Source organism: Calypte anna, chromosome 1 (assembly GCF_003957555.1).
Source record: "Calypte anna isolate BGI_N300 chromosome 1, bCalAnn1_v1.p, whole genome shotgun sequence".
In the NCBI taxonomy this organism is placed as follows: Eukaryota; Metazoa; Chordata; class Aves; order Apodiformes; family Trochilidae; genus Calypte; species Calypte anna.
The window spans coordinates 195,194,177-195,220,265 of record NC_044244.1 but is presented as its reverse complement, the minus strand read 5'-3'; the positions used below and the strand labels follow the sequence as shown (position 1 = coordinate 195,220,265).

General features: G+C 44.0%; 1 protein-coding gene across 1 annotated transcript in view; it reads right to left on the bottom strand.

Annotated features, from left to right (window-relative positions):
• Positions 1–644: 644 nt before the first annotated feature.
• Positions 645–26,089, bottom strand: part of LOC103529735 (retinal guanylyl cyclase 2) — a 48,673-nt gene continuing 23,228 nt past the window's right edge. Inside the window, 11 exon segments of the mRNA XM_030462471.1 lie at positions 645–729; positions 8,043–8,128; positions 9,193–9,264; positions 9,266–9,288; positions 15,080–15,178; positions 20,196–20,370; positions 20,489–20,681; positions 21,009–21,172; positions 21,436–21,584; positions 23,642–23,791; positions 25,928–26,084. Coding sequence (XP_030318331.1) covers positions 645–729; positions 8,043–8,128; positions 9,193–9,264; positions 9,266–9,288; positions 15,080–15,178; positions 20,196–20,370; positions 20,489–20,681; positions 21,009–21,172; positions 21,436–21,584; positions 23,642–23,791; positions 25,928–26,084 — 1,353 coding nt within the window.

The following is a 26,089-nucleotide window of genomic DNA, read 5'->3' as shown; positions in this document are numbered from 1 at the left end:
CCACATTTATTCCTCAGAGCAGTAGGTGCCAGAGTGATGGAGAACAGAGCTTCACCCTGTTTCGTGTCATGAGATGTGGAATTACAGCAGGAGATATTATTCATTACAGAGAAGCAACTTGGATTCTTCCAGGCTTGAACTCCACCTTTATCTCTGTATTTACCATGGACTGGGCATGTCCTGGCACAGTGCACATCAGCATCCAGTGGGCTGATAATACCCTGCAGGTGAACACAGCAATATTGTATGTCTTTGAGGAATTAAGCTGATAACAAGTCACAAATTTGCCAGGAAATTACCCAACAAGGCCAGGACAATGTTTAGACAGTTTTGCTGCTGTTCTGAGCACCTTCTGGATGAGGGATTGTAAAAGAATAATACATATTTTTGACAAAAAAAAAAAAAAAAAAAAAAAAGGAAAAAGGAAAAAGAAAGGAAGAAAAAGAAAAGAGAAAAAAGGAAAAAGAAAAAAGGAAAAAGGAAAAAGAAAGGAAGAAAAAAGAAAAGAGAAAAAAGGGAAAAAAAAAAAAAGAAAAAAGAAAAAAGCATTACACTAAAACCAGCAGAATGCAGACAAATAACACAGAAGCAGACACATAACAGCAAAGCTACGTTGGGACTGTCCTACAGCTACTACCTCAGATCTAGGCCCTTTTGCCAAGGAGTTTTGCAGCTTTCCTCCTTTTGAACTCTGCAATTTCTTCCAAGGGTAACCCATGAGCTTTATACCTGCAGTGAACACGTAGGCCATTAGAGAAAGAACCAGTTCAGTTTCATCTGCAATAAAGAAAAGACCATAACAGAAGTGGAAGAGGTCTCCTGGTCTGAAAAGGACAAGAAATCTTGGGCCCGGTTCTGATTTTATTTCTTCCCCTCTTGCATCATTCCAGCTCCACTTCTGGCACAGAGGGTGAGGTTGAGTGATTTTATTTTAAGAGCAATCTGTGTAGGGATTTCCAGAAAGCTCCTGGCACATCACTGACCCTTCTCCCAGGGTGAGATGAAGGATTTGGGGAGCACAAACCATATATCTGTCACAGCTGTATCCTGAATCCATTAAACAAGATGAATCCTGAGATAATTATTCCCTCATTCCTCTGATCTACCCCCTCATTCATCAAAGGGAAGAGCAGAACAAAACAGCTGGGAAGATCTTGCCTTTTGCTCTTCCAGGGCTGTTGCTTGCAGAAACTCCAAAGCTCCCAAAGCTACGGGCACATTTCCAAATGGAAATCCTATTTAAGTGTCCCTAGGGACAGTCAGTTTTCCCTGAGAGCTTAGCACAAATTTAACAGCTTTGCCCAAGGGAGAATGGAGTCAGGTTTCCACCCTTTTGCCAATTCTGTCCTACAAATGGCAACATCAAACCGAGCTGTCCTTCCATGCCTTACCTAAAGCCTCAGCTCTGAGGTCTTTCATCTTTGCAGAAGTATATAAACCATTTATATATATATATATGCATATATATATATATAAACCTCTTTATAAAGCATTCCATGAATGCTGGTGCTGTTAGAATCATAGAATCATATGGGTTTGTGTTGGAAAAAAGCTTTAAGATCATCAAGGCCACTTGTTAACTGCCAAGTCCACCACTAAACCATGTCCCCAAGCATCATGTCTACACACCTTTTAAATACCTTTTAAATTCCATCACTTTCCTAGGGAAGTGCCAGGGCCTGGGCAACCCTTCTGAGCTTAGCCCCAGGGAAGCCAGGAGGATAAAGTCCTGAGGATCTCAATGAGAAATGGCTTCTTCTGGGAGTAGATTCCCAGATGAATGATTAAGAATAAGGAATAATAAATAATAACATATTATAATATATTATAAATTATATATTAAATTATTATAGTATGTTGTAATAATAATTAATAATAATAAATCTCACTCAGGTGGGATTTATCTCTGAAATTTAGCTTTCTGCAACATAGTTGTCTTCATCTGAGTCCTCTGTCTTTGGCAGTCTTCTGAGCCAGTGGAGGGAAGAAAGCTCAGCTGGACAACAGGGAGGGCTCATCCCAAAGTAGATTTGCTATGTGTGGCAGCAGAGCTGCACCTGAGGTGTCTCTTTCTCTGCATTGCCTCTAAAAGATGTGCAAGCTGGACAGATGAGCTGGAGGGGTCTCTGTTAGAGAAAGATTTTAGATAAAACTTCCTCCTGGGTTAGAGGGCTCCTGCTGCTTGGAAGCACTGCATTTAGTACCAGAGCAAAGGATTTCTGAAACAGGATGGGAGAAGTTGGGAGGTCAGAAGAGTGAGTTTGCCTCCTGTCTGCTTGGAACTGCAAATGAACCTGGTCTTGGCTCTTAGGTTTGGGGTTTTTGGTCTTTTTTTGTGGGGGGGGGAGGGTGGGGTGGGAGTTGTTTGTTTTCTGAATTTCATTAGCTGCTGAATATCTTCTCTAGTGCTTTGCCAAATCCACCTGTGATTTAGTTCAGGTCAGCTCTGCATCTGTCAGATTTGTATATAAACTCATATCTTTTCTGTATTTGGGATTAGAGGAGTGTTCCACCAATGCTGACTCTCCCAGAGCATCACAGGGAGATGTGATGCTTCCAGTATCCCACATCTATTAATGAGCAACTTTGTTCTTTTCCCATGGCTGCTCTCCAGTCCCAAAATAGTTTTCCTGGTTTACCCTCAAAGACACCCCACAGACTTTAAACCTATCTGACTGTGAAAACTCCAAACAATACCTAACCAATAGGTAGGCTTGTATTTGACTGGTCAGCATGCTTGGTTTGCTATCTCATGATCTCCTTAGACCTTCTCTACGTCCACCCCAATCTGCTGGTATTTATTTATTGTGGCAATACCAGGCTTTTGTGGAAAGCTTTTTTCTTTACCTTCTGTGATTATTGCCCAAAGGAGCCTCAGCCCACAAGATCCTGAGATGCAGCAATACAAATCCTAACAAGCTGTAAGGAAGCAGGAAAAACACTACAAGGCAACCAAAAGGGTAGAAATTTGCCCTTGGAGGAAGGAAAGGACCAAGGAGCCTATTGAATCTCCTGACCTGTTCTGTGTGATGCAAAGTTAATTAAATCTCCATGCAAAGCAGATATAATTGAGATTTGACTCAGAGGTAGAAAGAAGGAGGTTACTCTTCAAAAAGGAAAATTCCTCTGGGGCAGGAGGCTGGCACTGAAATCTGAATTCTAAACGTGCAAACTTTTAAACTTTAAACCTGCTGAACCTGCACCCTGTCTCATATAAAGAACATGTGAAGGGGTTTCTTACTTGGTTTTCAGTGAGGTTTTTACTCCTGAAAACAGATATGCAGACCCTGAAGAGCTTGACACAAGGCTAATTTTAAGACTAGCTTTTAGGTTCATTTGCTTTTATGGCTGGAAGAAAGTAGAGGTGGTAAGGAGCATATTTGGTCTTTTTATTTAGCTGCTTTTTCTTTTTAATTAAATGCTTTGTATTTGTGTGAGCAGGGTCACTCACAGCACATGGGGTTTAGGAGTGAAGTTCATACATCTGAATGTCCTTGCCACAACTGTAAATGTGTTGAAAGCCTGGAGCAGACCAATGGAAACCCACTGAAATCTTCCAGCTAAAGCCTCCATCACATCTGTAATGGGATTAAACAGAAAGGCTGATGGATAGCATATAAATTCAAATTATATAGGTGCAACAATTGTTCCTTTGTTAGTCATTTGGTGCTGACTTGAGGTTTGTTACAAACAATCAGTTGTATTCTTTCAGAAATGCCAGAAGGAGTTGTTACCAGAGTATTTTACAGGACCACCAGGATGAATCCAATCACATAATTAAATGTTCTTCCTCTTTTTTTAAGCTTGGTGAAATTTGGTTTCTAATCTGCATATAAACTCCCCTCTGTAAGGCCAAGGACCATTCTCCAGGTCTCAGGTGCCAAGGCCACACAGTAGGATAATGAAGCTTGATGTGTCCTTAGACATGTATGAACAGCTCTATGAGCTATTTGATCATTTTTCTGCTCATCACTGCCTACCTGAGCTGGAAAATTGTCTTCATGGGTCAATAAATCTTCCTGCCAAGGACTGGTGCTCGTGCTTTTGATTGGATGAAGGGTTTACATCATGGGAAATAATAGAAAGGTAATAATTTTATTTTTTTAATGTTATCTATTGTCTTTTCTACAAACCACTGTAGTGACAGCCCAAAATACTTCCTAGCTCAAAGTCCGTGATGTGTCACAGCAGTAAGAGTGGTTGGGGATATTAAAGATCTTTTCCAACCAAAACAATTCTGTGATTCTAATAAATATGGAAGCTGAAACTTCATGGAAGCAAATCCCTTTTCCTTGTTGTTTAATCCTTCATGAGTGTAATTCCCTGTGCTGGTCCAAGACAAGAGCTCAGACAGCAAGCCAAATCAGGGACTGGCAATCTTCAGAGCACCTCTCAGAGCAGGATGCTACTGATGAGAAATACTGATGAGAATAATGTGATGAGGAATGTGTCCCTTGCTCTTCTGAACAGGGGAGAAACTCTGCTGCTGCTGCTGCCCCCACTGATCTCACCACATTAGGAAAGTGGTGCAGGACCTAAGGGAAAGGGAAGACCTAGATAGAAGATGGGTTGCTTCAGGACAGAATGAAAAATGAATAGAAAAGGACTTTGTTCAAAGCTCATTCCTCAGCACAAAAGCTACAGATGAGGGTAATTCTACAGAAGTAGAGCAGTCAGGTCTTGAAACCCATCCTCCCTGTCAACAAGGCCAAGTGCAAGGTTCTGCATCTGAGCTTGGGCAATCCCATGCACTAATGACAGGTAGAGGAGGAAGGATGGAGGGCAGATGCCTGAGGAGAAGGACTTTGGGGGGCAGAAGCCTGATCCATTAACAATGGACCAAAAAGCTCAACATGAGCCATCAGTGTGTGCTTGCAGCTCAGAAACCAAACTTGTCGTGGGGGCGATCAGAAAAAAACACAGACAGTGGTTGAGGGGGGGATTCTCGCCCTCTGCTCTGCTCTGCTGAGACCCCACCTGGAGTCCTGTGTCCAGTTCTGGAGTCCCCAGCATCAGAAGGACACAGAGCTCCCTGGAAGGTGTCAGAGGAGGCACTCAAATGCTCAGAGGGCTGAGCACCTTCCCTGGGAAGCCAGGCTGAGGGATTGGGTTTGTTTCAGGTTGGGAGAAGAGGAGGCTCCCAGGGGAGCTCAGAGCAACCTTCCAATATCTGAAGGGGCTCCAAGAAATCTGGGGGGAGGGCTTTGGACACGGGGGAAGTAGGGAGAGGAGAAGGGAAATGGGTTAAAAACTTGGAGAGGGAGAGACTGAGGTTGGACATTAGGAAAAAAATCTTTCCTGTGAGGGTGCTGAGCCCCTGGCCCAGGTTGCCCAGTAAAGTTGTTGGCTGTCCCCACCCTGGAAGTGTTCAAGGCCAGGTTGGACGGGGTTCTGATCAACCTGATGTAGGTGAAAGGTGTCCCTTGCCCATGCAAGGAGGTTGGAACTGGATGATCTTTAAGGTCCCTTCCAACCTAAACCATTTTATCTTGTCCCTGTATACCAATATATTGCTACAGGAAAGTAAGCCAACTGAATACACATTACCAGTCCCTTTAAACTGGGTCCTTCACATGCCAGCCACCAAAGGCTGCCACCTGACATTCCCACCACTTAGGGACAGGCAACTCACGGACAGGTTTGGAGACTTTGACAGGATTTCTTTCACCTGGCCATTACCTTAGGTCCCTCTGGAATCCCAGTTCATTCCTGAAACCTGGTTCCAGGTATTATGTGTTCTGATCCCCTCTGTTCCAGATTTGAATCCTACCTATTCCTGTGCTTCAGATAGGGCAGTTCTATCCAAGACCATCTTCTCCTTTCAAAAGGTGTTTATATTGAGGTGGAGATTAGGAAGAGATTCTTTATTTTGAGGATGATGAGCCCCTGTCCCAGGCTGCCCAAGGAAGCTGTGGTTGCCTCATCCCTGGCAGTGTCTCAGCCAGGTTGGATGGGGCTTGGAGAAACCTGGGCTGTGGGAGGGGTCTCTACCCATGGAAGGGTTGAAACTAGGTGGTCTTTAAGTCCCTTCCAACCCAACCTTTCCATGATTCTATTGACACTAGGAAATAAACATAACAGAGAAAGAGCTTTCAGCCTCTCATATAAGTGGCATAAAATTGAACCATAAAGATAGGGCTGGAAAAATAGGAGGCCTTGTCTTGATACCTGTCTGATAATAGCTCAGCCTGTGCACAGGGCAGTTCCCAAATCTTTCTTTGCTTGAATGCCCTGGTGACTTCTTTCTGCCATTTGAGTTTTACAGGGTATAGCTTTCATTTTTGACCCTTTGTTTGGACACAGTTTCATATAATTTTTGCTTTTTTCTCTGAGCACTTTCACATTCATTCAACTGCTGTATGAGGATCTAGGGGTACAGAAAAGCCTCAAAGGAATGATGAACACCAGGGCCTTGGGGTAAGAGCAGATCATCTCCTCTGTGCAGTGCTACAGGTGGATACCTCTGAGGTTACCCACAGATGCCAAGGTCCTCTGATCTTGGGTATATGGGAAATTTCTTTGCTTTTCTTATCAGCCCCCTGGACTGAATGCATCCTCTGCATTTACAATTCATGTTTAGAAGCATCTCCAGCTTGCAAAAGTCTGGCTTTGGTGCGTGTGACATCTGGAGATATGAAGATGCTCTGAAGATTATGGGAAAGAACCTCAACAGTCAAAAGAGGCTTAGCTCATGAGTTTTAGATGATAAAACCAGGATGAGAAGAACCTAATCTCAAGGTAGAAGTCTTGGTGATTCTTTGGTTGCATGATAAACCGGCCCACTTGCTAATCTGGCAAAGTTCCTCCAGTTTCATGTTTCCCAGGAATAATAATTCATGTTCAACACACATTACTCAACTGCTCATTTCCATGAATTGTGAACAGCAAAATTCCTCCAAGCCTAAGAAATATTGGTTCTCAAAGTATTGACACCCAGTATCTCAAAAGTTGTGGCTCAAAGGATTAACGTCTTGATACTCCAAGGAAGTTCTGGGAGGGCTCTGAGCACATGGATGGCCTGCACTGCAGCTGCCCCCACATAATTAACCAATATCTGCAAAGGGAGATAAAAACCTTCCTCATTTTACTAAGAGGAAATGAGGCAAAACTTAGAACACTATTACTCAGGGGGAATCAGAATCAGAGAGAAAAAATGACCCTGTCTGCTTTCAGACATCTGTCTCTGAGCTAACCACTGGCAGACCTCTTTATAGTCAGCAAAAGAGGCATCTTGGCAAGGGCAATTCATTTCCTACTAAAGATGTCCAAGTAGGCCAAAGGAATCAAGACCCCCAGAGCATGAATGTTCTCTTTATTGACTCTAAAGAGAGTCAAGGTTGAGTGGCTTAATGTGGGGGACTACACTGTTCTTGTCAACCAAATCCCACTCCCTGGTTTTTATGTCCTGACCACAACATCCTTTTCAGCCATGTGAGAGCTGAACAGGGAGAACTCCATCTGCAAAGTCCAGCAGTGTAAAGCTACCCAAATATCTGAAAGAATTTTCAAGTGCTCAATCTTTTGCTCCCCATTACTTGATCAGAGGCAACATAATTAAGCCTTTAATTACATGATGGTGCCATATTTTACACCACAAAGTCTCCTAATTGTTCTTCTATAGGGAGAAATGGGTTTATATGATGAACGAGGGGGTGTTTTCTGGAGGGAATTTGATGGAAAGAGAAAATGAGTGTCACCTACACACTGATGACACCAAAGTCCTCAAAGCATCCCTACCTCTATGTTCCCCCAGATGCACACAGGTATAAAGATGGAGAACAGGAATGGAACTTGGCCCCATCTCCAAGGAACTATGGGGAGAAGCAAGGAGTGTCTATGACACTCTTGGAACCTGTGATTAAGGAGAGGAGTTGAAGAAAACCACATCACTTCTGAGTCCCAGTGCTATGCCTTGGAAATGAAGTCACCAAGGAGAGGGATTTGGACTTGCAGCCATATCCCATGGAAAGGCAGCTATTCAGCCCATGATCTCCAACAAGAACTTTTATGAATGTGTTGAACACTGATGAAATCACACTTACCCTGGCTTTATTTCAGGAGGTTTAGGTAAGGCTTCAGAAAGCCCTTTTTTCCCAATTAGCCAATAGGTGTCTTCTACTCCTTTACCCTAAAATAAAAACAAAAATCCAGTCAAAGTGTAACTTTTTGACCACCCTCTGCTCAATGCATAATTCCTCACTTGGTTTTGAGGGTTTCATATCCAGACACAAAGCATGGCTTGGAAATCTTGGGCTTTCCTTCACCAATGGTTCAGGAATAATTAATTTCACTATTCCTAAAAGAGGAGCCCTTGGTCTATCATCTCCAAATGACCCTCATTGATCCGGGTCATTTGAAACCACACAGCTTAAATGAGAACCTACAGGATCTCAAACCATCTTATTTGGCAACATCAACATCATTAACTGAGGACTTTGCAATTACTTCTGGGCTGAGTATCAGAAGAGTAACTTCCTCTCACACCATAATGATTTTAGGTGATCTGATGAAATACAGACATCTGTATTAGTCCATCACCCTTGAGAAGTGGAGGAAAAGACACACTTCTGGGGCAATGTTCATCTTGACATGAACTGGGCACTGAAAGTAAGGTTAATAATTTCCTCAAGTGCCAATTTATCTTCACTCTGTAAAAGTTTTCTTCTCTTGACTGAACCTAGAAAAATTGCCACAGATCTCCTCTTTGTAGAAACATGAACTTGGTGAGATGATTCCACTTATCATGAAAGATTGTTGAGGGACCTGGGCCATATTTCAGACCTTTCAATGGAGGTGTTTAAAGCAAGAAAAGCTCCTAATTCTGTCTACTGACTATGTCAGGGGAGAAGTGATGTTTTGAGATATCTAGTGTTGTCTTGTTTGGACACTGAAAAGTTACAGCTTCAGTCAAAGGTGGACGAATAGACTCCTAAATAATACTTTGATCCAGCACATTACAGCTGATTGTTCAGGCTCCGTGGCTCATCTAAAGTTACCTCGTGTTCTGTACCAGCTGATGGGACCATCAGTTCTGTAAATTCATGTCCTACCAGCTTGTGGGGACTCATCAGGGTTTGCAAAGGACCCAGCAGAGAAGTGGTGGATGAAGGCCAAGCAAGAGCTTAATAGAAAAAAACTCCTCAGCAAGAAGGTTCTCCCTGTGAAACACTTTCACACACCTCTTCTTCTTACCTTCAGCTCTGTTTTCCCCCTGGGAATGATTTCATAACCTTCATTTAGACCTTGAAGTGTATCCACTGTACTTTTGGCTGACATGAATCCTGTAAGCTGGAATGGGAAGCAAAACAGGATCACTGCACTGCAAGTCCACTCTGAATCCCCTCACTGCTTCCTCCTGGCAAGGAAAAGCCCTCCAAAAGTCCTCCTGCAGACCTGCAGCTGATGTAGCTGGGATGCTCTCTATGTTGAGGGTGTTGTTGCTCAATGGATCCTTCCAGGTGGGGTTTAACAAGGAAGGGGAGAGGGGATCTACACTGGGGGATTCCTGGGGATGCCAAGCACCCTAAGGTAGGATTCCAGCTCTTCATGAAGATGGTAAGTGGGTTTTCATTGGCAAGCTGGATTTAAAAATGGCTTTTTTATCTATGACAATAGGAAGCAAGAATGAAAAGGAGGAAGGGAAGGGAAGGGGAAAAGGAAAAGGGGATAGAAGGAATGAATGGAAGGAAAAGGGGAAGGAAATGGAAAGGAAAAGGGGAAAAGAAGGAATGAAATGGAAAGAAAAGGGGAAGCGAAGGAAAAGGGGAAGAAAAGGGAAGGGAAGGAGGAAGGGGAAGGGGAAGGGGAAGGGAAGGGACGGGGAAGGGGAAGGAAGGGGAAGGGGAAAGGGGAAGGGAGGGAAAAGGGGAAAAGGGGAAGAGAGGGGGAATGAAATGGACAAAAAAAAGGGAAAAGGTAAGAAAAGGGAAAGGGAAGGGATAGGGAATGAGATGGAAGAAAAGGGGAAGGGAAGGAAAAAGGGAAAGAGGGAAGGGAAAGGGGGAATGAAATGGAAGAAAAGGGAAAGGAAAAGGGAATGAAATGGAAGGAAAAGAGGAAGGGAAGGAAGGGCAAAGAAAGGGCAACGGGGTAAAGCAAAATGTGAAGGGGAAATGATTCCAGTTGTTCTCCTCCAGCAGGCCCAATGATATCTTGGGAACTTGGGATGAAATGGAGTTTGCAAGGTGACATAATGAGAATGTGGCTGTGCATCCAGGTTGATCTGGGTTTTTCAGTAACTGATTCCATTCAGGGGCTGCCAATTAACATTTTTTCAAGCATTGGAATGGGCTGCCCACTGAAGTAGTGGATTCTCCTTCCCTGGAGATATTTAAAAAGAGACTGGATGTGGCACTCAGTGCCATGGTCTAGCAACCGCAACGGTGGTTCAAGGGTTGGACTCGATGATCTCTGAGGTCCCTTCCAACCCAGCCAATTCTATGATTCTATGATCCTATGATTTTATGAACAATAAGGGCAAAGGTAGAGATTATTATCCAATTCTTACCTCCCTCAGTTTGTTTTACAGTCAATAAATTTGTTGTTACTTTGTTGGTGTGAACAAGCCAGGGAATGTTTTTAAAACCTTTTCTGCAAAATCATTTTCTTTGTTGTTTTCACTGAGCTTTTTTTTCCCTGATGTTCCAATCATGTTCCCTTCCCTCTTGAAGCATGGGAGGTGAACCAATTAATTTTTGTTTGCAGAAGAACATCAGTTTCAAATATGCAGAGGAAGACCACACAGGTTTGAGCTACATTTCCTGAGATACTAACCTGCAATCCTCCTATTAATGTGTATATATAAATATATATATATATACACATCTTTATAAATGTACAATGGTGTTCTTGGATCTGTAGTGTTTCTGTCTCCAGCCTCACTTCACACCTTCCAAGGTCTAAAACTCAAGAATCCCCAAGTCTCTCTCTTGCCATTAGAACTCTGCTGGCTGATTATTTCTGTTTTTCCACATCTTTCCAAATGCAATGCTTGCCCCTTAAAATAAGCCAGCCATAATCACAAAGAAAGGCAGTTTTCCTTAATTAATGATTAGCCTCATTGTTGGTCCTAATTAGTCAAATCAAAAACATTGGAGCTAGAAATGTGAGGATTGTATGAAAGAATTTAAAAATCAGATATACTGCAGCACGTTTCTAGACTGGCAAGACTTCAAGAGCTTAATGCTAAATATCCCAGACTCCATGTAGCTTGTAAACCATCTGTAATGAGTAATTTCACAGAGCTGATTAAAATAACAAAAGGGAGACCAGAGATAAAGGATTAAAATGTATGAGACATAAATTTGGAAATAAACTTGTATTGACAGCCTGAACATCAAAAACAAATTCAAAACTTTGACCTTGCCATCCCCAGCTGCCCAGTGTCACCCAGTTCACCCACTATGGTTTACAGATCCATGTCTTAGCCATCAAAACCCAGCAGATCTGTAAATAGATGACTGAAGGACAGGTAAATGTTGTTCCCCACCCACCTCTTTTTACACGTCTAGAAACCTCCAACCATCAGACAACAAAAACCAGGTGAGAGATGGGACTATCTCCACTGCTGCAACTATTGGTTCTCTTTATGTAGACTGAGCTTTTATAACCAGAAGACTCAGGAAAATAAAGGCCAAGAACTTGAAGGGAAAATAACATGAACACCAACTCCTTGAGAAAGGCAGCAAGAAAACCCAACAAGGAAGGGAAGCTTAAAGGTGTTTTTAGGACCTGCCAATGCTTGTTCATGGAGCTGTTATTGCTGATAAATGAAGCCATCAAAGATTTTGCCCTGCATGTTGCTGGACACTTGCTTGTGATCTTCTTTCCTCTCTCTTCAGCATGATGGGAGTAGGACCTACAAGTGTTTCAACCCTTGCTTGATATTGCCCATGTAAGTGCATGATTTCACTGTGTAAGAACAGCTCAGAATTAAAGGTCCTCAGCAGTGATGGAAAGCCAGCTCCAACCCATGTAGGAGCAATCTAAGGTAAAATTCATGTTAATTTTCATTGATGGGACCCAAATCAGAAGACCACAGCTGGAAGGCAGAGTCTTAAAAGCTGAGCTACCATGACAAAGCTGATTACCTCCTCTCTAGGCTGCTTTGAATTTTTGTCATTTGTCTTCACCCTTTCTTCAGAGATTATTCAGTTTGAGTGCTTAGAGCTGAAGATGCACATTTCTTTGTCTCTTGGGATGTTATCTTTGTCTCTCTTGAGGCTATTACTGAATCTTGGTGGGAAGATTCCCATGACTGGTGTAGTGGAACAGAGTGACCAGGTGCCTCTGATCATCAAGAAGTGGGTGTGAGCCGCTATCAACTCCACCTGTGCCCAGCCAGGGCAGGGCCCCTATGGAGCATGTGCAAGACCACGGGGCCAATAAATAGTGAGGCTCACACCCACCGAGGCAGCTCATTCTAGAGCTAGCTGAGAGGGTGGCTGGTTGCTCTGTTTCACTACATTTTGCCTCCAAGGTGAGGCTCTCTGTGGAGTCTTGAGCCTGGGGCTTTCAGCATTGCAGTACTGGGTCTTAACCAGCTGTGCCACGAGAGCCTCCGCCCAGGGAGGGGGTGGATTCTCCATCCCTGGAGGTTTTGAAGAAGAGACTGAATGTGGCACTCAGTGCCATGGGCTGGGAACCACGGGGGGAGTGGATCAAGGGTTGGACTCGATGATCTCTGAGGTCCCTTCCAACCCAGCTGATTCTGGGATTCTGTGATTGTGGGATTCTGGACACAGATAACAGCTTCCTCCTCCAAACTGTAGAAGAACCAACAAGAAAAGGTACAATGCTGGATTTTGTTCTCACCAAGAGGGAGCGGCTAGTGAGCAATGTGAGGCTCAGGGATCACTTTGGCTGCAGTGACCACAAAGTTCTAGAACTTAAGATCCTCAGGCCAACTAGGAGGATGTATTCCAAGCTTATGACCCTGGGCTTCAGGCATGCAGGCTTTGATTGCTTCAGGGATCTGCTGACCAGAGTACCATGGGATGAAGCCCTGGAGGCAATGGGGGCCCAGGAGGGCTGATCAGTATTCAAGGAATTCACCTTCTCTGTGTTCAGGGGCAAAGCATTCTGACAAAATGCTAGGAGACCTGTCTGGATGAGCAGGGAGCTCCTGGACACACTGGCACACAAAAATAAACTCTGCAAGGAGTGGGAGAGGTGACCTCTAGAATGCGGGGGGGAAAAAAGAAGCTGTCTGAGCAGCAAGAGACCTGGTTAGAAAAGTCAAGGCTCAGTTAGAATGACATCTAGCCAGGGAGATCAAGGGGAATAACAACATTTTCTATAGGTATATTAATGGTAAAGATTAGAGAAGGTGTGGACCCACTCAGGAAACAAACAGGAGAACTGGTGACAAGTGACATGGAGAAGGCAGATGTTCTCAATGACTTCTTTACCCCACTTTTCACTGGCAAGGGCTCCAGCCACACTCCCAAAGTCACAGAAAACAATGGCAGGGGCTGGAAGAAAGAACTTCCCAGTGTAAGGGGGGATCATGTTTGTGACCATCTGATGAACCTGAAATTGTACAAGCCCATGGGATCTGATGAGATACACCCATGGGTACTGAGAGAACTGGGGATGTGGTTGCTAAAACACTGTCTATTATATTCTAGAAGTTATGGCAATTTGGTGAAGTTCCCCCTGAATGGAAAAGGGGAAACATAACCCCCATTTTCAAAAAGGGAAAGAAGGATGAACAGTGAATTATAGGACAGTTGGTGTCACCTCCATGCCCAGTAAGATCATGGAGCAGATCCTCCTGGAAGCACTGCTGGAACAGAAGAATAATGAAGAGGTGATTGGATATAATCAAGATGATTTCACCAAGGGCAAGTCGTGCCTGACAAACCTTGTGACCTTCTATGAAAGGGTCACAACATCAGTAGAGAAGGGAAGAGCAACCAACATCATTTACCTGGACCTGAGCCACTGTCCCACATGACATCCTGGTCTCCAAGCTGATAAAATATGGGTTTGATGGCTGAATAACTCAGTGCATAAGGAACTGGCTTGATGGCTTCAACCAGAGAGTGGCTGTCAATGGGTCTGTGTCCAAGTGGAGGTCAGTGCCACATGGAGTCCCTCAAGGATCAGTGTTGGGACTGTTCCTGTTTAATGCCTTTGTTGGTGACATGGATGGTGGCATTGAGTGCTCCCTCAACAAGTTTGCTGAAGACCCCAAGCTGTGTGGTGTGGCTGACATGCTGGAGGGCAGGATGCCATCCAGAGGGAGCTTGACAGGCTGGAGAGGTGGGCCCATGCCAACCTCCTGATGTTCAACAAGACCAAATGCAAGGTTCTGCATCTGGGTTGGGGCAACCCCAGGCACCAATATAGGCTGGGCAGTGACTGACTTGATAACAGCCCTGAGGAAAAGCACTTGGGGGTGCTGGTGGATGAGAAGTTCAACATGAGCCATCAGTGTGCACTTACAGCCCAGAAAGCCAATTGGATCCTGGGCTGCATCAAGAGAAGTGTGGGAAGCAGGTCAAGGGAGGGGATTCTCCCCCTTTGCTCCACCCTTGTGAGACCCCACCTGGAGTTCTGCATCCAGTTCTGAAGCCCCTGTTACAAGAAAGATATGGAAGTGCTGGAAGGTGTCCACAAAGATGCTCAGATGGCTGGAGCACCTCTCCTGGAGGACAGACTGGAGTTATTCAGTCTGGAGAGGAGAGGACTCCGAGGAGACCTTATTGTGGCCTTCCAGTATCTTAAAGAAAGCTGGGGAGGGACTTTTTAGGATCTCAGGTGGTGGTAGGACATGGGGGAATGGGTTAAAACTAGAGTTAGGTAGATTCAGATTAGACATCAGGAAAAAATTCTTCACCAAGAGGGTGGTGAGAGCCTGGCACAGGTTGCTCAGAGAGGTGGTGGAAGCCCCATCCCTGCAAGATTTTAAGGCCAGGCTGGATGGGGCTTGGAGCAACCTGATTTGGTGGGAGGTGTCCCTGCCCATTGCAGGGGGGTTGGACCTGGATGATCTTTAAGTTCTCTTTCAACCCCAACAATTCTGTGATTCTAAGTTTATCAAACATTCACCCCAGGGATTATCCCTAATACTCACGCAGTCCTGTGGACTCCATCCGGGATGCTGTGTTCACTGTGTCCCCAAAGAGGCAGTAACGTGGCATGGTGAGCCCCACCACACCTGCCACACAAGGCCCTGAAAGACACAACATAACCCAGGAGGTGCAATTCTCATTGGCTGTGGTTTGCTACAAGCACTCAAAAATTAAGCATTGCTCTGGATTGCACATTGGTGTTTTGTGCCAAAGGTCTGGTGTGGTAGGACCTCAGCCCACCATCATGTGGGAGAAATTTGTTCAGAGTTCAAGGACTGTTGCAATCTCATTTTAAAAAGACCTTTTCCATCTGAGAAAGCTAAAGTTCTGCTCCTGTGACATTCCCTGTGTCCCAGTGGTAGAAAACCAGCCTTGGACATCCAGAGATGCTGGCAGCATGCTGGACCACCCTGCATCCTTTCCTTGGAAAGGAATACATCATTATCTCGCCTGTCTAGCCAAAAACTGCTTATTATTATTATCCTCTCCTTCATTCTTTAGACAAGATCTACTCCCTTCCAAGTTAGGTCCTGAAGAAGTGGTGCCAATTTCTCAGGGAGAGGTGAGCTGTGTGTGTGCAGGATCCACGTCAACCACGTTCCCCTCCTTCACCCAGCATCCTGGAAGGATTCCGTCCTTTCATCTGCCTGTGGTCCTGATCCGTGCCAGCCCATATCTGTGTGTTCCTGCCTCCAGTTCCTGACTGCTGCTGACCCCAGGATTCCAGCCTGGACTTTCCCAGGGCTGCCCTGCAGCCTCGGTGGTGACGTGAGAGTTATTGGGGGAAAAGGGGGGAGGAATGTGGTTTCCATTTTCCTGTATATTTGTATAGATTTAGTAATTTTTCCTATATACCATTACTGTTTCATTAAAGTTGTGTAGTTTAGTTTCCAACCTATCAGTCTCTCTCCCTTATTCTCTCTCCTTTCTTTATCAAGGAGGAGAGAGATTAATAGAGAGCATCTGTTACTCGGTTTAATTGCTGGGCCAGTGTTAAACCCTGACAGATTTATTGGCACAGAGAAAATCTGTGACAGCCAAAGAGCACAGACAGCTGCTATCTGGGGCACTTGGGTTAGCTAATTGTCTTGGACTGAGCTCTGAAGGATGAGATCCTAAACTTCATCACCCTCAATCTAAAGTATCAGGCTTACAAAATGAAGGAAAAAAAAAAAAAAAAAAAAAAGGAAAACTAAAAAGGAGAATGCTCTTTGTAATGTAGGGAGGTGTGAGGCTTCCTGAAAGGAAAAGACAAACTTCTTTCTTTATATTTTGCATTGGATGTTTTTTTTCATATGTATTTTCAGGTTCTACCTGTCTTTTCAATCTCATGATCCTTCTAGATTAAGGTTTAACAACACTGACATACAGGAAATCCTTTGCCATGCCAGGCTGCCAGAGATGTGAATATAGGACATCATCCACAGGATCTAAAATGAGGCTACAGGTAAGGTGCTTCCTAATATGAAAAGATGAAGGGTAAAATGTTTTTGAAATAATAATATTGATAATAATTAAGATCAAACATAACAGTAATAATAATAATGATACTATCTACTTTAAAAGTGATCACATCTTTTAGAACAATGCAATTTTACTGTGATTTTAACCTTCTTAGTTACAAAATCTGCTACTTTGTATAGTTTTCAGATGCATCTTAAGGACAATAAAAATCCACAGCTAAAAAGTATGAGGAACCTTGCAAGAACCCCTCTTGCTGTGACCTCAGAGAAATCATTAATGCAGAGTCCAAGTAACAGGATTTTAATTAAGTTTATGGAGAATGCAAACTGAGAGGTGATGGATTTTAATTCACACTTAATGAAGCATTGCTTGCTTAAAGATTAAAAAAAAGAGAGAGAGGTACAGTGGTTCATACCAAAAATATTACAAGGACTTAAGTCTGAAACACAGGGAGGGACTGCTGGAGCTCTGAAAATCCTGATAAAATTGTGGAGGTTTTTACTGCCAATGTGCTATGAAACCTTGGAAAATACACTGCCCCCTAGAATCTCTTCTGATTTAATTTCCATCCCTATAAGCCACCACTAATTTTGTTCAAGATCTTTGGGAGAGGAGCTATATCCACTACAGGAAGTTTTTTCAGGTTTTAGTCTATAGGCACCTATGCCAAGGCATGTTGATGCTACTGGATTTTTTTTTTTAATTAAGGTTTTTAACACTCACCTAAATAGTTCTCATTGTGTCCACACTAATGAGACATAGTCATAGAAAAGGATTTTGTTGGAGACATTTTAATTCATGCTTTAATAAGAGCTTTCCCTGAGAATGCACTAACTCACAGGGCATCACCTCCCTTCTGGTTGGAGTGGTGACATGACAGTGGGACTCAGAAATCTCAGTAAGCATTAAAGCTCTTTCTGTTACAGATGCAAGGACACAAAAAAGTGGTTCTTGATAAAAAAAAAAATAAAACCAACCCTCAAACAGAACAGGAGGACTTAATTCAAAGCACAGATACAGGCAGCTGAGCTCCTACTGTAGCTGGTGAAGGCCAGGTCAGTGAAATGAGCCAGGAGAACTTTTCTGCTCCTGAATCTGAACAGCTTTCCAGGGTTCATTTATGTGTCCACTAGTTCTCCACCAAGCACATGAATACAGGTTCCCCAACACTCCTGAAAACACCTTCACATGGATGCCTGAATTTATTTCCTACTCTGTGTGGTCATCTCCTAATTTCTGTGAAGTTCACAACCAAGGATAGGCAAGATTTTTAGGGTGAGGTACTATCTTTCTAGACCACTGCTTTTAAGCTTATCCTCCTATTACAGAATGTTATTATTTCATAATCAGCCCTACAGTGTTAGCATGGCCAAAGGTCTTCTGAATGGTGAAAGCATCCAAGAATTAATTAAGTTGCTGCCTTTGCTGCCTGTGTGTGTTCCTCCTTGTCTAGACAGCCTTAGCAAAAGGCTAACAAAACCTCCCAGCAATAAATCTCCCACAGTAACAAGTTTCAGAGGAAACCAGAGACCGAGCAATGAGAACATTATGGCTGAGTTGTTTGATTAGGAAGGTTCACTGGTTTGTTTTGAAATGGCTTTTCGCCAGGACTTGCAGGGTCAGTGGTTGGGCCATGCTGGCTGAAGCTCTGCAATCACCATCAGTGGAGCTGTTGGAGGTTAAGAAGCTCAATCAAAGTGTGGGGCTGTCTGCCAAAGAGCCTGACTGATAAGCAGATCCTCTTCAGCCCCTTTGGAAAAGATTTATCTCCTCACCATGTTCTCCTGACAGTCCAGCTCCAGCCCAGACATGGCTGGCATGGAAACAGATGAGTCAGCTGAGTTTTTCTGGATGTGCAGTCAAGAAAGAAGTGCCAAGACTGTGTTTAAAGCAGGGGAGAAATTGCAGACCAAACACTGGTCTTCTCATCCTCCTCACCTGACCCATGTCTCACCACAAGAGGCCCATGGGCATGGGCCAGCAGAAGCATCTTGAGCTGCACCTCTACACTGAGGTTGATGGGACATGGGGAGTCCATCCCCAAATGGCATTTACTGTTTCTTCAGAGGGGTCATCATGAGCTCTTCTCACCTCCAGATTCTAGAGAGCAATTGGCTCACCAAACTGGTGGTCACACTCATTCCCCATCTTTTCTGAGACAGTGAAAGTGTTGGGTAAGCCCTGCATCAGGAGAATCCTCAATGCTTTCATGATGCTGATGATTCCCTCTTCATGCTTCTTTCCTCAGAAGAAACAGGGTCTAGGGTTATTCAAACTCTGCAGTCAGCTCAGAGAGGTGGCTTGCTTTGGGGCACACATTTCTCACTGCTCCCACGACTCAATGACATTGCCAGATCTGTGCAAAACAAGACCTGGCTTCTGCTTCCTTAGAAAGAAAACACCAAATTCTCCCCCTCTTCCTCTCACACCCTACAGCACGTAGCAAAACTGCTCTCCAGATACCAAAAGTTCATAAAAACAAGAAAAAAAAAATAACTACCCCCCCTACACATCACCTAGGGACAGATATTTGGCTGGCTGCATGGAAGACTTTGCAGAACTGCTGTCAACAGGCAGCAGCAGATGTTGCACACCAAATTCTGCCTTTTCCGTGTTGAATATGTGCTGCTGGTTCTCCAGAGACTCCTGCTCTGGGCAAGCCAAGTTGGGGTCATAGTCTCAGCTCATTTCTACCAGATCACAAACCCCAGAGTGCTTCTGCAATCATTTGTTAACACTTCAGACTTCTGGAACTTCTGTAACCCTTGAACTGCAAAGAAAACAGTAAGGAGGTGAGTTTTCAGACACAACCCCAAAAGAAGAACTTATATGGTCTAGGAGATATGAAATATTGATTTTTAGCTCTGCTCAAGTCACAGCTCAGTTCTCAGGTTATTCTGAGTGAGAGCCTTCTTTCCCTCTGCTCTTGCTTCCCTATGTATACAACAGGGACCAGGATATTGACTTCTGTAAACCACTTGCATGCCAAGGATGCAAAAACATAGACACGATCAGAAAGGCAGAAGGATTAAAAAAAATTTAATATTGGGTCAGATTCCTGGACAACTTCATTTACTTCATTTAATCAGTTTCCTGCAATGAGCAGTAGCCAGTACTTTAGAGGAAGATGCAAGAAGTCTGGTGAGAAACTTATTTTCTCTTTAAAGAAGCCCCATTTTGGTTCATGGAAGAGATTGTGTCTTCTGTATTGGAGATTATCTACTTCCTTTATAACATTTTGGGGTTTTATAGCTGTATCCATACTCTTCCAGTTGCACTCTACCTGTAACAAATCTTCCCAACAGTTTTCTATTCTTTGACTCCATGTGCCTGCTTTCCTGTGCTTTTTCATCTCAGAACAGAGTCACAACAATATTTCTGTATCACACCAGTGAGGATTCTATGACACATCCAAGAGCCACCCTTACAACTAAACCTTCCTGACTAAAGATGGAGTTCCTCACTTTGTCAGAATACTCAGCTACTGCCCCAAATGATACTGAGCCTTGGGCTTTGTGTTTCCATTTTAATGGCCTTGTTGTTGTAGAAGATTTCAAAGCATCTTCTAAGGGTTCTTGTTTTAGGGCCAGTAGGGAGAAGGCATCCCAAAGAAGCAGCTCTGATGTTCAGGCCAAAGCAAGTGCAGCTTCCTACCTGTATGGAGCCCAATCCGTATCCTGAGGGGGATGTCTGGCATGTGTCTCATCTTGAATGTGCCCACAGAGCTGAGAATGTCCAGGGACATGTTGGCTATCTCAGCTGCATGCTTGTTTCCATTCCGTTTTGGGAGACCTGAAGCCACCATGTAGGCATCGCCGATTGTCTCCACCTGTCAAGAATAAATAAAGAAAAATTAATTGAAAAAAAATTGGAAAGAGAAGGAGAATGAAACCACAAGAGTGTTTGGCACGGGCATGGCTTGATCCTCATGCCCAGCTTCTCCTCACCTTGTAAACATCATGGTTTCCAAGAACTGCATCAAACAGTGTGTAAAGGTCGTTCAGAAGGTCAACGACTTCAATGGGTTCACTGAGGGCTGAAATGGTTGTGAAGCCCACGATGTCACTGAAGTAGATGGTCACCTGGTCAAAATACTCTGGTTCCACAGTACCACCAGTCTTGAGGGCTTCTGCCACCGATCTGAAATAACAACACAAGCAAGGATTAAAAAGGCAGAAGGGCATGGCCAAGAGCTCAGAAACCATTATCCTGCTGTTCTCAAAAGATCTCCCAGTTAATAGAAGGATCTATAGCACTGTGAAAAGCACTGATGAAAGTTTCTTACTTTGATTGGAAGGTGCTTGCCAATACTGAAAGCCAGGTCTTCACTCACTGAGTCCTGGGAAACTCTTTTGTCTTTTAGCTATGTAGTGCCAATGGGGTTTTTTTTGTTTGTTTTGTTTTGGTTTTTTTTTTAATTATTTTCATTTATTAATTTCTTTTTCTGTCTATAGCACTAGTACTTACGGGGGGAGCATTTGTGACAGGAGTTTGTCTGTCTTCTGCTTTTCAACCTCGAGCTCCTCAGTTCTCTCTCTGATTAAATCCTCCAGGTTGCTCGAATACTGCTCAAGCATTCTGAGCATTGAGTCAATGATATTGGTCTTTTTCTCCTTGTTGATGGTTTTGAACTGGAAAATCAAACTGGAAAGTTATTCCCCCACCTCATTACACCACTGTAACACTTTAAGTTTGGAAAAGGAACAAAAGGCAGACATTTACTTCTAATGATGATTTATTTCTAGCCACGAACCATAAAATAATCCAATAGCAAAGGCAAAACTAGAGCTTTGGGACTTCTTCAATCATTATTTAAGGGCTCACCTAAAGAAATAAAACACATTTTCCTGCCGAACACAAACAGAGGATCCCACCTGCTGCTCTATTCACCAACCTTAAGAAATACCTCCTCAAATGTTGGCCGACGTTCGGGGGCTTCACCCCAGCATTGCTTCATCACCTGGATGCACTCCAGGGGAGCCATCTCAGGGGCTACATTTGGTCGGCACAAGGGAGGAGGTTTCTTCACTTTCTTTATAATTTCTGCAATAAAGAGTAAAATGAGAAGCACATTGTGAGACAGGAGGTCTTGGTGGGGACAAAGGACAGGGACCCGTTCACTTGTCCGCTGCTCACTTCTTCAGCCTTTATCCTTACTCCTCACCACCCAACAGCTTTGTGAAAGGGGCCTGGGGGCTTCTGCTTCCCTCTGCCAGGTGTCTTTTGGAGGATTTAAGAGATTTATTTGCTTTCTTGTCCCTGGAGAACCAGGTTATGGACACTGAAGTGGCTGGATGGGGGAAGGTTGTGTGACGCATCAATGTGTGAGCCTGCAGACTGGTGTTTAATGAAATTCCCTCTAAATCTGTCCATTAGGATCTGTGATCCTCTAATAGAGGTTATGGCTGAGCCCAGACAAGAAGGATATCAACCTCTCACAGTTCATCCTTATGTAGGAAGCAGTATGTAGAAGATGATGGGAATGGAAACAGTAGAAAGTATTTTAACTGGGAGGGTTTGGGTTCAAAACATCATCTGGAAAGTGACTTCCCATCCAGAAGTGAAATACAAATAATAAAGAACTGACTTGGGGTTTCAAACCCTGAGAAGTCAGTCCCTGAATCTGCAATTTTTAGATAAAACCCTACAGAGAAGGTGCCAAGCTGCAGGTTTTGTTGATAGCTGAAGCACAGATGGGGAGTGTGATGCTGAACCCAACTCCAGCTTCAGTTCAGGTGTTTCTTAGGAAGAGTACCCTGCAGAAAATGTGGGCTTTGTGAGGTAGAACTGTATCTTCCTGCTCAAACCCCCTCCAAAATTATTTGAAAGTTCATTTTGTGTAGTGCAGAGTGGACAAAGGAAGTGAAACCACCTTCTTTCTGGCAGGAGCTCTGCCTTTCCACAGCTGTTACCATGAGTACCCAAAACTCTTTAGTGATGACAGTTTAATTTAAAGCTCTTTGGCTCATCTCACCAGTCTCCACCAAGTGAACTAAACAAAGCCCCAAAGTTTCCAGGGGCAGCCAAAGGGAAATGCCTTCCCCAGGTGGTTTGAAAGTTCAAGCCACAAGTGAAAGCTACTTGAGGAAGCAATGAGGAGAAATTCATCATGTTATCAGGCCAGGAAACCAGGGTGCACTATGTCAACATTTGCTGGAGGTTTCCTAGGGGTCTAGGTGGAGGGAAACACCTGCTAATTACATCATAGGCTGCATCATACCTCCATCTCTTAATTACAGAGTGGGTTACATTGTAATCATCATTGTCATTGCATGGGCTGGGGCTCCATTTTTTCAGACATTGAACTAACAGATACTGACTGGCCATACCCCACCTGGTGACTGCCCAATTTAAACCATGTTGTGACTGAAATCAGATTTTTTTTAAAATTATTGTTCTCATTCTCTCCTTGTTCAAACTCCTGTGACCTGACCCTGCCTGCAATGTGTTTCCTCTTCCTATGCACACACAACATGGTTGAACTAATGAGAGCTGCAGCATGAAGAGTTCCTTAGTTCACCTATTTCTTATTTCTGACACAAGGCACCTTATAAATAAGTCAGTGGGGTCATGATGTATCACTTTGATCTCTGGTGAAGAGAGAACCTCCTTAAATGGGGAAGTAATTAAGGAAAGCTGGATGGGCAGGTGGACAAAAGGGGATTTTAATGAGTTCAGCTCAGAAACACCTTTACCCCCAAGAAATAAAAAAAGGGACAATGACTGGGAAACAAAAGAGTTTCCAAGCTATGGGAAATTCCACCATCAGATTTCACCATGCATCATGACAGAAAATCAAAGTTTGGACTTGCAGGTGCTGCAGTGGCCCAGCTGCCAGCCAGATCTGAAGCATCTCGGGGGGGACCCAGAGACCCAACCTTGCTGTTAGCAGTGGTGAGCCATGTCATGAGGCTGAGCCCAGAACTGCTTGTTTTGCTGTTTATTGCGGATATTTTGTTTAAAACAGGTATTTCATCAATGAAAAAGGTTGTGAGATTGGGACGTTATTTCCATCCTAATATTTTACTCCAGGGACTTGGAGAGGCCTCTTGTAAGTGCTTTATGTAAAGCCTTAAATATATAGTGAAATAGTTGCTTACCTTCAGCTGAGAATTCTGACATGCAATAGGGTGGACCCCGAACAACCACTTCTTGTAGGATGATGGCAAAGCTGTAAATGTCCCCTTTGAAGGTGCCTTTTCTGCTCATATTTGGGTCCCTCAGTAACTCAGGAGCTGTCCAGAGCAACTCTACAAAGATTCAAGCCATTGAATTCCACATTTCCTACACACTGAGCTCTGACTATTGCAAATTAAGTGCTGAAATGAACACTTGGTTTCAGTCATTTGAGGAAAGGTTGAGCTATGCTTCATTATTTACTGGAACAAGGCTTTTTATTTCTTGTGGTGTGTTAAAAATATTCAACTTCCATCCTGACAGAAAAATGGAATTACCCAAAGGTTTCCAAAACCTTCTAAGAAAATGTTGCTATACCAACAACCTATAACCAGCCCTCAACTGCAATGGAAGAAATTTTCTCACCATTGCCAAAAGCTTTAACACTTTTTTTTTGTTTTGTTGTTCAAAAATACCACTCAGACAAAAAACTGGCACTGAAGCCTGGATTTCTTGTTATTGTCGTTCTTTTACAAAGCAACAGTCAGTAAGGTACTTTCTGTAGTTCTTCTTAGTTGACAGAAGTTTCCATAAAAGCAGTTTGTGGAAGCATGATCAGTCTGCATAATCCTATAGCTCAAGTGGTGAAAGACAGAGCTGTAAAACATACCAGCCTCAACAAGAAATGAATCTTCTTCAAAGCAGGATATTGTTACCTGGTAACTGAATTCTGAGTAACAGGAATAAGGATCCTTCAATATAGACAACTTTTGTAAGGGTGAAGATGGTCTTGGATAGAACTGCCCTATCTGAGACACAGGGAGTAGGTAGGATTCAAATCCTATAACAGAGGGATCAGAACACATAATACTTGGAACCAGGTTTCAGGAATGAACTGGGATACCAGAGGGACCATAAAGCAATGGCCAGGTGAAAGAAATCCTGTCAAAGTCTCCAAACCTGGTCCCATGAGATGCTGTCCCTAAGGCTGGTGGCAGCCTCTGGTGGCTGGCATGTGGAGGACCTATTTTAAAGGGACCAGCATCATGTATTTGGTCTTAAGTTGTGCCAGGGGAGGTTTAGGTTGGACATTAGAAAGAATTTCTTTAACTAGAGGGTGATCAGACATTGGAATGGGCTGACCAGGGAAGTAATGGATTCTCCATCCCTGGAGATATTTAAAAAGAGCCTGGATGTGGCACTGAGTGCCATGGGCTGGGAACTGCAGCAGTAGTGGATCAAGGGTTGGACTTGATGATCTCTGAGGTCCCTTCCAACCCAGCCAATTCTATGATTCTATGATTCTATGATTCTATTTCAGGCGGTTTTCTTTGCTGTAGCAATATACTGTATACAGAGAACAAGATAAAATAGTTTAGGTTGGAAGGGACCTTAAAGATCCTCCAGTTCCATCCTCCCTGCATGGCCAGGGACCCCTCCCACAGCCCAGGTTGCTCCAAGCCCCATCCAACCTGGGCTGAGACACTGCCAGGGATGGGGCAGCCACAGCTTCCTTGGGCAACCTGGGACAGGGGCTCAGCACCCTCACAGGAAAGACTTTTTTTTTTCTTAATGTCCAACCTCAATCTCCCCTCTCCAAGTTTTAACCCATTTCTCCTCTCCTCTCCCTACCCCCCCGTGTCCAAAGCCCTCCCCCAGATTTCTTGGAGCCCCTTCAGATATTGGAAGGTTGCTCTGAGCTCCCCTGGGAGCCTCCTCTTCTCCAGGCTGAACAACCCCAATCCCTCAGCCTGGCTTCCCAGGGAGGTGCTCAGCCCTCTGAGCATTTGAGTGCCTCCTCTGGACACCTTCCAGGAGCTCTGTGTCCTTCTGATGCTGGGGACTCCAGAACTGGACACAGGACTCCAGGTGGGGTCTCAGCAGAGCAGAGCAGAGGGGGAGAATCCCCTCCCTCAACCACTGTCTGTGTTTTTTCTGATGCCCCCAGGACAGGGTTGGTTTCTGGGCTGCAAGCACACACTGATGGCTCATGTTGAGCTTCTGCTCCACCACCACCCCCAAGTTCTTCTCCTCAGGACTGCCTTCAATCCTTTCTCTTCCCCACCTGTATTCCTGCATGGGATTGCCTTGACCCAGGTGCAGAACCTTGCACTTGGCCTTGAACTTCATGCAGTTTTCACAAGTCCAGTTCTGGAGCCTCTCAAGGTCCCTCTGGATGTTGTGAGACCGAGCCCATAAATTGCATCGAGACAAGCAGCTGTTAAATCAACAGACAAATGGTCCAAAACCAATTTCTTTACAGCTCCTACCTTCAGGGGGTGGATGAATATAGGGGCATTTCTGTGCTTCTAAGATCTCGTTGTAACCATAGTCAGTGATCTTCAGCACAAAGCGTCCATCCACAACGCAGTTCCGAGATTTGAGACGTCCATGGGCAAAATCTCGGTGATGTAAATACCTAATTCCCTGTG